Source organism: Xiphias gladius, chromosome 9 (assembly GCF_016859285.1).
Source record: "Xiphias gladius isolate SHS-SW01 ecotype Sanya breed wild chromosome 9, ASM1685928v1, whole genome shotgun sequence".
Lineage (NCBI taxonomy): Eukaryota > Metazoa > Chordata > Actinopteri > Istiophoriformes > Xiphiidae > Xiphias > Xiphias gladius.
In genome coordinates, this window is record NC_053408.1 from 1224868 (window position 1) to 1237700 (window position 12833).

The window sequence follows — 12833 nt, forward strand, 5'->3', positions numbered from 1 at the left end:
AGGCTCGGTTCCATGTAAGAGTGGATTACAAATGAAAGTCCTGCTTTAAAGAGATTACTGAAGTAAAATTAAACAATTATCATGAGTAAAATGGTATCAAATATCCAAGGGAGAAGGTACCAATGAGAAGGAAGGAAGGTAGGAAAGATGGAAAGACAGGAAGGAAAGAAGGACTGAAGGAGGCATAGAAGAAAGATTCATTAGGGAATAACATAGGGAGAGAAGAAAAAAGAAACAACGATTAAAGAATAGAAGGAAAGATAAAGGGAAAGAAAGGAGAAAAGAAAGAAACAAAGACCAACAGGAAAGAACCGAAATAAAAAAGAAGGAGGCAAAAGAAAGAAAGGACAGACATATGGAAGGAAAGAAAGAGGGAAGCAATAAAGAAAAAAGTAAGGAAGGAAAGAAAGAAGGAAGTAGGGGAGCAAACGAAAAAGGAAAGATATGGGGGGGGGGGTCTCCAGTAAAGAAGAAGAAAGAGCTGCAGCTCAGAACACTCTGATTTTCTTTTCCTCTTCTTCCGTGGTGTCCTTGGTGATCACATAATTTGACGATGATGTGACGCTCTGACTGCACACACACAACGACCTCACACTCTCTCTGCAGGTCGAGACGTTTCATAACACCGCCGCCTCGCTGCGTTTCACGCTGCGGCCATTAACAGGAGCCAACTGCTGTCCTACCTGGGCTGAAGTGGGCCAAGCTGGACCACTGAGTGAGTGCGTGAGTGTCTGTGTGTAACCTGGGCTAATGGGCTCTGCTCTCTGCAGGTTCTCTCATTATGTGACTAACAAAGGTGTTGAGGTCTTGGAGCCTTTGACTCTTCCCTTTGGGTGCTGTCCAAAGGAAAAGACGGGACCACCTTTAGGCAGGTCATGTGGCCGACTGGAAAGGCACTGGAGTACCGGGACCATTCAGAGGGTTTGAGGTTTGGGGTTTAGTCCTCAGGCAGCTTGTTGTGCCGTGAAGACCCGCAGCCAGAGGAAAGACTCAAGGGGTACTGACCCAGGGGGGGTCATGTGGTGGAAGACCATGAGTGGCTCACATTTTGGCAACATGGAGCAGAGTTTTGAGAGGAACGGTGTCTGTATATGGGTGTGTAAGTATAATTTACACTCAGGTAAAGACGCGCACGCACACACACACACACACACACACACACACACACACACACACACACACACACACACACACACACACACACACACACACACACACACACACACACACACACACACACACACAGACACACACACACAGACACACACACACAGACACACACACAGACACACACACACACACACACACACACACACACACACACACACACACACACACACACACACAGACACAGACACAGACACACACACACACACACACACACACACACACACACACACCCCCTCTCTACCTGTAGCTCTTCGTTGGTCCGTGGCTTTCAAGCAGGAACTCTTGAACATTCTGCAGAAACAGACACAGAAAAGAAACAAATAAAACTTGACTCATGTTCTTTTATTGTCTCGTTTCTCTGCTGTTTTTCTTTGACTGTTTTTGGAAAACTGAGATCCAGCTGCACCGGGGTTTATTACATAACCTAGAATCATGCTGGAGGCGTCCCTAAACGGAAGGTAAAACGGTCTTTTGAAGCTCCCTCTTTCTCTATTATCATTTTTTTGTAATGGAGAAGAATAAAAGGGAACACGTATCGCAGCGAAATCTTTCCTCTGTGTGCAGGTGAAAAAAGTCCCTTCAAGCCTCTTTAAAAAGAAAAGTCTGGTGTTATTCCACATTTTTCTTCCTGTCAACAAATTCCATAAAAACACTCAAACCGACTGTGTGTGGCAGCTGCTCACTGTAGTTTTTTAACAAACACACAGGAGGAAACGGTGCATTTGTTGGGGACTATTTTCAGCGGTGGATTAATCCACATTTGGTGCTGTAGTGAGTATTTGGGGCAGCAGGACGGTGTGTGTGGGAGTAATAGTTCCTGGAAACAGTGGAGCTCTACGGCTCAGGGGAATCAGATATATGGGGCTGTAGAGACACACACGCGGTTCTGGTTAGAGGGATCAGTTCGTCACTGGTTTGGATCAGCACACGGGATTTGTTGACGGGAAGAAAAACACTGAATAACGGTTCCTCTGGTTTGCAGTTTCCAGGTTACCTCAACGAAACTCAGCAGTTTTCCCGTTGACATCTCAAAGCCCTTTTTGGTCGCTTCGCTCTTCCGCAGCTGACACTCCAGGACAGCCACTCTCCTCTTCAGCTCCTCCGTCTCCTCCTGCCATGAAAGAAGAACAAGAAAAACGTTTCTTAGCAGTCTGCTGTCTCCCTGGTTCAAGTTATACGAGTCACCCAATCCCGCATACTTTATACATAAAACAGAGCGTGTGCACACCCTAACATTTCATGAGGGGAGTGGGCACCTGTACCATGATTAGCCCCCCCCCCCAAAAGCATCGAAACCCGACAACTGGACGACACGATTTAACAACACGTCAAGAGATGAACTGATAATTAAATGCACATGAATAACCAAATGCACTTCATGATAACCAATCATTAATGAAAACAGTTAAAGAAAATGTGAGGAAGAACAAGCTTTTACAGTAGTTGTACACTTCTCTTTAGTTTTCTATGTTGTATACTGTTGATTAGTGGTTGTTGGAAAATGGAAAACTGTCTGTCCATTTATTTTCCCGGCTGCCTGAGATAATTCTGAACCTGATAAGATGTGACGTGCAGCTTATAACAATTGATTAAAACAAAACAACCGGCAGAGACTTCAGCAGGTTGCTGCTCCCAAATGACCGAAAATGTCTGAGTTAAATTCCTTACTTTACTTTGGACTCTGGGAATTTCCGATGAGCATTTTTCATAATTTTTTTAAACTAAACAATTAGTTGAGAAAATAATCGGCAGATTGATTAATAATGTTTAAAAATATGCTTTAAATCTGCACTGTAAGCACTTTCACATCCTGCAGATGTAAGTTGAGCAGGAGCAAAGTACTGGCGAGTGCAGAGACGGAGGAAATGGGTGTCTTGTGAGTGTGGACAGAATATTATGACACTTTCAGAGAATTTCTTTGTGAATGACCTGCCTCTGCAGTTTGGAGAAAGTCTGAGTCAGTGCTTTATTTTCAGAGAAGTCATAAAATGTACGGTGCAGCAGAGAAGGGCTCCTTTCTCCCTACAGATCTGTAAAACCCGATTCCTGCTGGACTCAGCTCGTCCGCTCGCCGTCCGCAGCCAGCCTGTCGCTGCTGACCTGCAGGTTGCTAGCCAGATTTCTATAAAAATAACCTGTTGGAGAAGGGCAACGTCAGAGAGGGAAGCAGCTCTGTCACTGAATAAGACAGAGCAATACACTGACCCAGATTCACTGCTGCTGATGGAGGAGGAAACCAAAACCTGGAGAGGAGGAAGTGGAGTCAGAGAAGGCACTGCAAAAAATGTAATCTGTGCAGGCAGAAAAAAGAAATAGTTAGGAATTCAAGCTGTACTGATCAATGTTTTTATTCTATTGTAAAAACAATCAAATCACTGTGTGACACGTAAAATGTGCGGTTTTTCGTTTTTTTTTTCTTCCTTGTTTCAGCTCCAGGACCTCGTAACATTCCCGTATCACTTTCACCACGACACAAGTCTGTATTGAATGCAGTCAGATCGCTGTAAAGGACACAGCAGCACGAGTCAAAAGATGCAGACAGTAATGTGTGTCTCGCACCGTCCTCTAAGATTGCTTTAGTTCATTCATTATACCTTAGGCACAGTTGTGAGTTCAGTTTAATGAACACGGAATCCCCGAAAGAGCTGATTTTAAGTTCTCGAGGAGATTCCTCATCTATCGAAACTGAACACCCTGCCAGTCCGTGCTCGTGCACTGTTGGACATTATAAAACGAGCAGCAGAGTTACTCTCCAATAATGTGAAACGATGGAACTGATGTGAAAAAGAAGTTTTAAAATCCAACTGCGATGCAGCCTGAGAGAAAACAGGAAACGGCGCCCTCTCTCTGTCCCGCTTTACTCCCTCTGTGCATGAGCTCTTTCTGTAAATGTCCTGTCGTGTCTGATGGCAGCTACGTTAACATGAAAGTCACCGATGTTTGAAGGACAGAGAAACCATCACCGTGAGACATAGCAGTGTTACATAACCTGACTAGATGGTGAGGACAGTGGAACAGGTAGCGGCCAAAGAGTGAGACATTTCTCTCAGGAGTCTGTGGAGACGAAACCAGAGCCCAGAGTCGTCCGGCAAAACCTTCAACCTGTCACTTTTCTGGTGAAGACACGTTTCCATCGGTTCATTTAAGTAAATAACACAAATGCAACCTTGGGTGGGAAGCATCGGGGGAATTCCTTGAAGTGTCAGAGTTAGATTACGTCTTCTTGCCACGTCCTTTCAACCATATATATACAAACGTGCACTGATGCACATTATATTTTTCCAAAGTTTCATGAATTTGCCTCAAACCACAGGAGGGAGCATGTCAAGAGAACGTAAACATGAATTGTCTTCAGCTTGTCCAAACGGACGCTGTTGTTTCTTTTGGTGGCCACACTCTGCAGCCCCCTTGGTCTTATGATCAGAGCTAAGGACAAAGACAAAGCCGGCTTTGGTTCTGCCCAAACAGTGCACCTGACTGCACCCACCAGCCAGTGGTGTCAGTCACCTTATTGGTCGGCGCTGGCTGCTCCGCTCTCTGAGTCTTCAGCTCGGCGATCTCAGCCTCCAGCAGGTGGATCACCTCCTCGTAGTCCATCTCCATCCCCCTCGCCTGTTTCTGGGCCGCCTCGGCCAGCTGGATCCGAGTCCTCAGAGCCCGACTCTCCTCTGCTCCGAGTTTTACTTCCTGCAGGGAGGCCACAGAGGAAAGGAGGGAAGTGAGGGAGGACAGACGAGGAAAAGAGGAAGAAAGATTGACCATCAGAGCTCGACAAGTGAACACATTACTCAGCAGAGTATCAGCAGGGCCTCCGTGAAACGTTCAGGGCCCGCTCAAAGCCTCTTAACCCCCATAAATCTTTCCAGGTGCTGGAGTCATGATGTTGAATTCTTGGTGTCAGGGTGAGTTAGTGTGATGAAGCTCTTTGCTTTGGCCTCAGGGACGTTTGACTGAATCAGCAGGCTGTACATTCGTTTCCCAGCAGGACTCACCCAGACCTGTCACCTCTCAGCATATTTCCCTCTCTGATAAGGTTACCGACATTCGCAGTGTAGCATCCACCCATAAAGAAAAACAGGAATGACCAGTGTGTTTTATTCCTGTGGATCCTGCAGAGTGAAAAGCCTAATTTTCATTCACTCCAGTACAAAACATTACATATAAGAGACAAGTACTGAAAACTCACTCTCTAAAACTACTGATTCACGCTCTTAATGTTGATCTTTTTAATGACCAATTTCTCATTTCCTCAAAATTTCCTTTTCCTTTCCTGCACACAGTTTCATCCAAAGTGCAGACGAAATGTGCCAATGTCTGTCTGGGGTCTTTACAATATAGAACTAAACCAGACCGCGAGTCTTCAGCCGAGCCAGCAGCTCTGTGAGGCTGCACTCAGGTACAGCAGGTACAATGTTTACCGCGTCCCCCCATCTCAGTTTAGCGCGTTAGCCCGCTACCATTCGCTGACTAGAACCAAACACAGAGTGCGCCCGAGGCTGATGGGAACGCTCTGCAGGTATTTGGTCAAAAAACTGAAGTAGCGCACACATTAAAAATGTTGACCTGATGGTAGTGGTAGAGGAACAGTCAGAGGATCACCAGAGTTATTTCAGTCGATCCTCTGGAGAACATGAACGTCTGCACAAATGAATGACAATCCACTTTATAGTTGTTGAGACGTTTCAGTCTGGACCGAAGTGGCGGACCAACGGTCAGACTGACACCGACACACCGGGAAATGTCCGCATCTCGACCACCATCTAGAGTAACACTGTCAGCACAGTATGAGTAACGTTCCTGCTAAACACGAAAACCTAGTCAGGCCGTCAGTCCCTGTTGGTAGGTTGAAGGTCCTTTTCTCGAATTTTCTTTTCATTGTTTGTTTGTTTGTTTTCAGCTCCACGGACACAGTCTGTCCGAGTAGTGACCCACACACTAACTGCACGCTACAGTGGGATGGGTAGGGTGTTTGTATGCTGTCACATCTACTGTATCTTTGTGCTTTATATCTTCTAACTAACTAACCAATGTTTAATTTCATTATCGTTATCTGCTAATTTTGTTCCTGATCAATAATATTAATCATTTTGTCTGTAAAATGACAGAAATTGGTGAAAAAACTTCATCAAATGTCCCAGAAGAGGCAGAGGTGACAACTTATTGTATGAAAGCAGAAAATCCTCACATTAGAGAAGTTACAAGCAGAGAATATTTGGCATTTCTGCTTTATAAATGGCTCATTATCAAAACAGTTGTACATTGATTTGCAGTTGATATTTAGTCAATTATTTGACAGGAACAGTGCACAACAAGCAGCAGACAGACTGGGGTATCGTCCGGATTTCGTTTGATGCGTAAAGCAAAACAAGATCATGTTCGTGCCTCTGTAATTTTACCTGAGCATCACTTGGACTAATTCTGACTTTTTGATACTAAACGCTAAAGAGCGTCCTGTCAGAGGAGGCTAAAATTACGACTGAAATAAAAACGGTCTAAGATCAATAACCATTTTGTTTTGAGTTTGTCATTTTCGAGTTCATGTACAAAAAGGGATCCTTAAAACGGATTAATAAAACATTTCTGTTTATTTGCCAAGAGGCTGTTTCTTCACCTGCAGTCCCTGGACAGATTTTTACAGTGCTTCAAAAATAAAATTAAAATTAAAACGTAAAGTTTTGAAATACTTTAGAAGCTGCAGAGCAAAATAAAAAGAGAATATTAACGTCAGTAGACTTATCATACGGGACATCATTGGGCTGTGCTGTAAGCCCCCATTTAAACATGTACAGAGCAAGCAAAACATACATTAAAAAAAAAGATCAATTAATTCATTCGTGGTTTCAGTACTAGTGGCCATGTTACTAGTCATTATTAAAGTTTGAGAAAAACAATCCCTGGTTTTGGTTTTAACTCATAATTGTGCCATCAAATCCCTAATTTTCGGAATATAACAAAAACACAGTTTTATGGTTATGATACCAGATGGGAGGCTTTGGAGGTTCTGGATATTTGAACATGTTTTGGACTTGTGTCAAAAACTTTAGGCGCTTTATCCCCAAATTTTTGTGTCGAAACATCAGATTTTTGATTTTTTTTAACTTTTCAGACACTTTGATTTTCTTTTCTCCTTCTTCAGTCATTGTTGTGTACATTCCAGTCTTTTTTTTTATTATTGATTTTTTATTGTAAATTTCTATGTTTTTTATATTTAATTTATAATCGCTTGACTTCTCCGGTGCTTGTATTTTCTCTTACTTTTTATTATATATTTTCAACTGCACCACACACCAAAGTTAAAACCCTTGTATGTGGAAAACCTACTTGACAATAAACCTCTTTCTGACTCTGATAATGTATATTAAAATAATATTATCCAGTGTTTTTTCACGTACTTCCTACATTTGCACTCGCTGAAAGAATGGCACTTTACCAGCCACGTATTGTTTAGTTTTGCTGGTTTATTTTCAATTTTTTGGGGTATTAACTCTAGTTAACTCTATTTAAGGAAGTGTTGGGGCCTCGGTCGACTCTGACTCCATCAATCTGGTTTCCACAAGGCTCCAGTTTATCTACAGTCAGTGCGTGAGGCCAAGAGGGAAAAATCAGACTTTACTGTGGAAGTTACATAACTCTCAGGGCAGTGAAACAGACACCCGCAACAATTAGACACTGTAATCCCTCTGGACTGGGAAGCGACCACTCCCAGTGCTGCTGGTACACTGGCAGCCGGTAACTCTAACCCCCCAGCACGGAAATAAACGCTGGAGCTCCTGCGGCGCTGCTCTCATCAGACAGTAAAGTGATCCTCAGAGGCACTAAAAGATAACGAGGCTTTGCAAGCGGAGTGGGTCGTGAATTTTGTCACACTGCCTCATTCAACACGAACCCAGGAGGAAACTATTACACCATCATGACATCTAAGTCACAGAGGTGCTTAAACTCTCAGTCAGCAACAATGAGCAAAATGAGAACCGGCTCAAAAGAAAATGGAAATTTGAACAATTCCAGGCAACTGGGAACCTCTATCTGCTGATGACGATCATATAATATGATTGAAAAAGCTCCCGAAGAGCGATAGTATGAACCTTGTGGTGAGATTATTCTCTTGACATCAGATTACATATCCTCCTAAAATTAGCATGACTGTCTGTTACTATGTGCACTTAAAACATATCCAAATATTCTCTCTTAAATAGCAAATTTAGAGGAGCGGCAGCTCTGGCGGAGGTTCATTGTTTGTTCTTCAAGAGTTTTTCTTTTTTTATTATTGACTATTCTGCCTTTAGACACACACACACACACACACACACACACACACACACACACACACACACACACACACACACACACACACACACACACACACACACACACACACACACACACACACACACACACAGGGAGTGAGAGCAGTCCATCTGTCAGCTTCACTTTTCTCAGAAGGGCTACATGCACTTCTAATTCTGCAAATCACTGTTACAAGAAAAAAGAAAAGCTGTGGTTATGTGTGTGTGTGTATGTATGTATGTATATATGTGTATGTGTGTGTGTGTATTTCCGACAATTTCAAATACAGTTTTTGTATGTGCACATTGAGAATGCACATAAAAACAGGTTGATGAAAACATTTTGAGAACTGACATAATGACATGAGCTTGTAACTGCTCGCTTTTGTTTGGTTTTTGTTTGATCAGATCCTAAATTAAAACTTTGGCTGATCTGCAGCAGGAATTATTAGCTCTTTGCTTCACTTTCTACCAGTGGAAACTGATTCTGAGTCGTGTGCGTCTCTCGAGGACACCGTTTACTGTAATCTGTGCAAAATGTTTGGTTTTTAAATGCGCATTTGGTGGTGGAGCTCTGACATTGGTGTTAGATCACCCAATGTACTGTCAGAGTTAGTAGGAAACAGGAGAGAACATTAATGTCTTGCATGAAGAGAGTAGAGAACTCACCACCGGTACATAGTGTGTGTGTGTGTGTGTGTGTTCGTCCTAGTGTGAGTACACTATGTGGAAGTGGGACACAGTCGTCGTTAAAATGAGACTTTATGGTATTGTGAGGACATTTTGTCCGGTCCTCACACCTTCAAAGGGCTGTTTGAGGGTTCAGACCTGGTTTTAGGGTTCAAGTTGGAATCAGGTTTAGGTCAGGGTTAGGATAAGGGGCTGAGGAATGCGTAATGTCAATGGCAGTCCTCATAACTATAGTGAAACCTCTGTATTTGTGTGTGTGTGTGTGTGTTTGTGTGTGGCCAGGCTACGGTGGTTGGGTAACTAATGGATCCCAGCATGCGCTGTCTTCCCTCCAGCTGTGGCCTTGGGGGGGCTTGAGGGGCTCTGAGAGGCCCCCTATCTTGAGGCCTGACCTCCAGCTCTAATGAGGGAGCATGTCAACCGCCTCTCCCCTGCTTCTCACCCTCCAGCTCTCCAGAAAAGTCAGCACAATGGAAGAAGAATCCCTCGCTGTGCACAGGCTGTACAGCCCGGCAGGGAGAGGCCGAACAAAAGAGCAGCGTCTGGTCCTGTCTCCATCCCGACCCGACGGCCTGAACGAGGTTTTTCTGCCCCCGAGCTCACTGAGAAACGACACTCGCAATTTCATTCACGGCAGTTTCTTGCTTTACTTAGCTGTTTGGTAATAATAGTGCAATGTCTCCATCTCTAAGCTGCTGATGTCACTGAAAGCCATGAGGGCGCTGGTAAACTACCACCCTCAGAGGAAAGAATATTAAATGCACTTCAGGTCGTTCAGGACACCTCAACTGGTTTTGACTAAAAGCTTTGAAAGTGTTCCTGGAGACAGCTGTACCCTGCTGCACTGTGCAGAAATCAAAAAGTCTAACAGTTGGACTTCCACTTCAAAGTTAGAAAACAACAAAACTGCACATCACAGCCAACATCCACTAAGTCACAGTCGTCTGTTCACGCCGCCGTTGACTCAATGTCCAACTGAATGTGCCCTTCAAGCTGCCTCCTGCAGACTGCGTTGGCTTTTTCCTGAGCTGTCCCACACAGCTTCAGCAGTGTGATTGAATAGCATGTCTGATTCTGTCGTAGCCAAAAAGATAAGATGCACTTGTAGCTGGAGCTCCTTGCAGGACGAGTCACAGACGGGAGATGAGCCGGATTGATTGTTCACTTCAGTTTGCTCTTTTTCTGATTTAATAAGTTCCGTGCTGGAGAATTTTCTCAGATACGCACTCTCTCTCTCTCTCTCTTTCGAAACACTCCCGAGCCACGGATTTCAAATTTGAGGCTCAGCCACTAAATAATTAGCTGTGAGATTCTGCCCCGAGAAGGTATCTGGGGATGACGCTAGCCCGGCAGCCCGGAGAAATCCCTCTCAGAAGATCAAAGGTTGTCAGCTTAACTCGTCTGCACAGACTCATGAAATATGCAGAGTGAGGAGCAGTCAACGCCACAGAGAGCGTTGAACCCGACAGTCAGGTAGCTGTTATCCGTGTCGTGGTGCGACGCGACACGTCGGCAGCCTCGTGTCACACCAGACGCGCATTTGAGTGGCTGCAATTCTGCAGGTACATGCGGGCTGATCAATTAACACTGAAACGGAAACGACTGCGTTTGTAAATGTGTCCATCTTTCACATTATTGTTTAGTTTCTAATCACAGATGAAAAATGTAAAAGATTTTGTCATAGTTCCCACTTTCAAACAAAATTGTCAAAACTGACAAAGTTAACACAAAGGTTGCATATGTCTATGAGTTGTGACCAGTTCAACGGAGGAGTTCCCCTCTCGGATTGTTTCATTCTAATACTATTCATAGACCTAAAGAGGTAAAACTATCCAGTTCAGAGAAAACCTGATCCTAACCCAATGGGGAGTCTGTAGTCGGCGACACTAGAGTTTTAAAACAAGACGAACGTAGGTAAACCTGGTAACATTCAACTGTTTGTACAAGTACTCAGGAGGAAACAGAGGGTAGGTGTGTTAAAGACGTCTGCTCTCGCTGCTGCTACATGATAGTCGGCGCGGGAAGTACATGACAGTAAAATAAAAGCCTGAACATGGACTGAATCCACAGCCAACAGCACTGCACCGAATCCTCCCCATTTCTAGTCCTCGGGTCCAAATCGCAGAAAGGAAATGTCCCGGCCAAGTCTTTGTTGTTGCAGTACCTCTGTTAGCCGCGTCTAAATGTAGATATCGATTGTTTTATGCAACGGAATAAAAGTTGAGAGGCAGGCGAGTGGGAGCCTGAGAGGCAGAGGCCCTTCAGCTATGAATCACAACAAATAAACACAAGGAGGAACTATTTTACGGCCCAAAAAAGATTCAATAGTGGCCTTACACTCCTCCCACTGTCAGCCTGATGCTGTACGAGTCCGCCTCAACCTCCTACACACACACACACACACACACACAACAATGGGAACGGAGGAAGGAAAGCTGAGCTCAGAGGGAATTTGGTTTGAAGCTCTTCAACATGAAATCTGCAGGTTGAGAGTGTGTGTGTGTGTGTGTGTGCAGAGCTCGACCTGCTGATCTATTCTAAAAGAAGCTCCCCTTCAGAAGCCCACACACACTCCCACCAGATGAAACCAACAATAGAAACACAACAGAGGGGCTAGAGACTCACAACAGACCCACTGTCCTGACAGCTAGCATCATCATGATTTCCTCTTTATGAATGTTGTTGTTGGAAACTTCACACTGGTTCTCAAGGTGTTCTGTGCTTCAGCAGGAGACTTTAATGTTCCGCTCTTCTTTTAACTGTCAACAGTCTGATAGAAAGTCATGATATGTTCATTTTCTTTCTTTGTTATGTCTGTTTGTTAAAGTTTTAACCAACATACGACACGAAAATTAGCACATTAACTGCATTGTAATGTTACATATTTTTAACATATAATCATCCTCACACTGGCCACTTTATTAGGTACAGATCTGCCCTAATATCTGTCTTTACGAAGTTTATAATGTTCATTTTCTGCTGACACTGTCGGAAATGTTTCAATTCAATTAAATGTGTATTAGAGGCGGCACCACCCTAGTTAAAGGGGGATCAGCATGAGTCTCCGACTGATTTTAGTTGTGTCGGCGGGCACAGGTTCAGTTGTCTCAGACTGCGTTGAGGGCTGAGATGTATCAGCATTTCTTTCAGATCCTTGTCAAACCTTTCCATTGTTTGCACCAACAGTCAAACAAAGTAATTTTCTGACTGCTGAGCTTCTGAAAAACTCCAGAGCCAGGGAGTGAGTTTAATACGCAGTTTTTTTAAGAGTCTTTGATTCGGTAAGACACAGTTAATGTAAATGTCGCCAGGTCTTTTTATTTGGTAAAAGGTTACTACAAAGGCACAGTGCACGAACAATGATGTGATAAATCCTGAAGGCTCCCCAGGGACTCAGGGAACCACTGGTCTAATTGTTATTATACTGCTAAATTATAATCAGGCCAGGCAGATGAGAGGAGCAGACTGGTACTGTCCCACGTACCTGTAGCAGGTGTGACTCACCTGTTTGACTTTACTGAGCTCCTCCTGCATCTGATGGTGAACTCTCTGAGACTCGACCAGCTGTTCCTGTGGAGGAGAGAAAATCAACCGGTAGTGCACACATACGTCAGCAGGAAGCAGGTGATCATCAAATGAACAATTTGAGAGTAAACATCCTGAAATGAATTAAAATAGCTTAGCTGA

At 43.9% G+C, this 12833-nt stretch overlaps 1 protein-coding gene across 9 annotated transcripts in view; it reads right to left on the minus strand.

The window, feature by feature from the left end:
* stxbp4 (syntaxin binding protein 4) overlaps nucleotides 1–12833 on the minus strand; it is a 60711-nt gene that overhangs the window by 18334 nt on the left and 29544 nt on the right. For 7 of the 9 annotated variants that reach the window (XM_040136242.1, XM_040136241.1, XM_040136239.1 and 4 more), the window contains 4 exons: nucleotides 12651–12716; nucleotides 4678–4857; nucleotides 2165–2281; nucleotides 1412–1461 (listed from right to left, as the gene is read on the minus strand). In XM_040136242.1, coding sequence (XP_039992176.1) covers nucleotides 1412–1461; nucleotides 2165–2281; nucleotides 4678–4857; nucleotides 12651–12716 — 413 coding nt within the window. Of the gene's footprint in view, nucleotides 1–1411; nucleotides 1462–2164; nucleotides 2282–3103; nucleotides 3306–3375; nucleotides 3462–4677; nucleotides 4858–12650; nucleotides 12717–12833 lie in introns of those variants that run through there. The other 2 variants (XR_005708169.1, XM_040136244.1) reach the window with 2 other exon arrangements.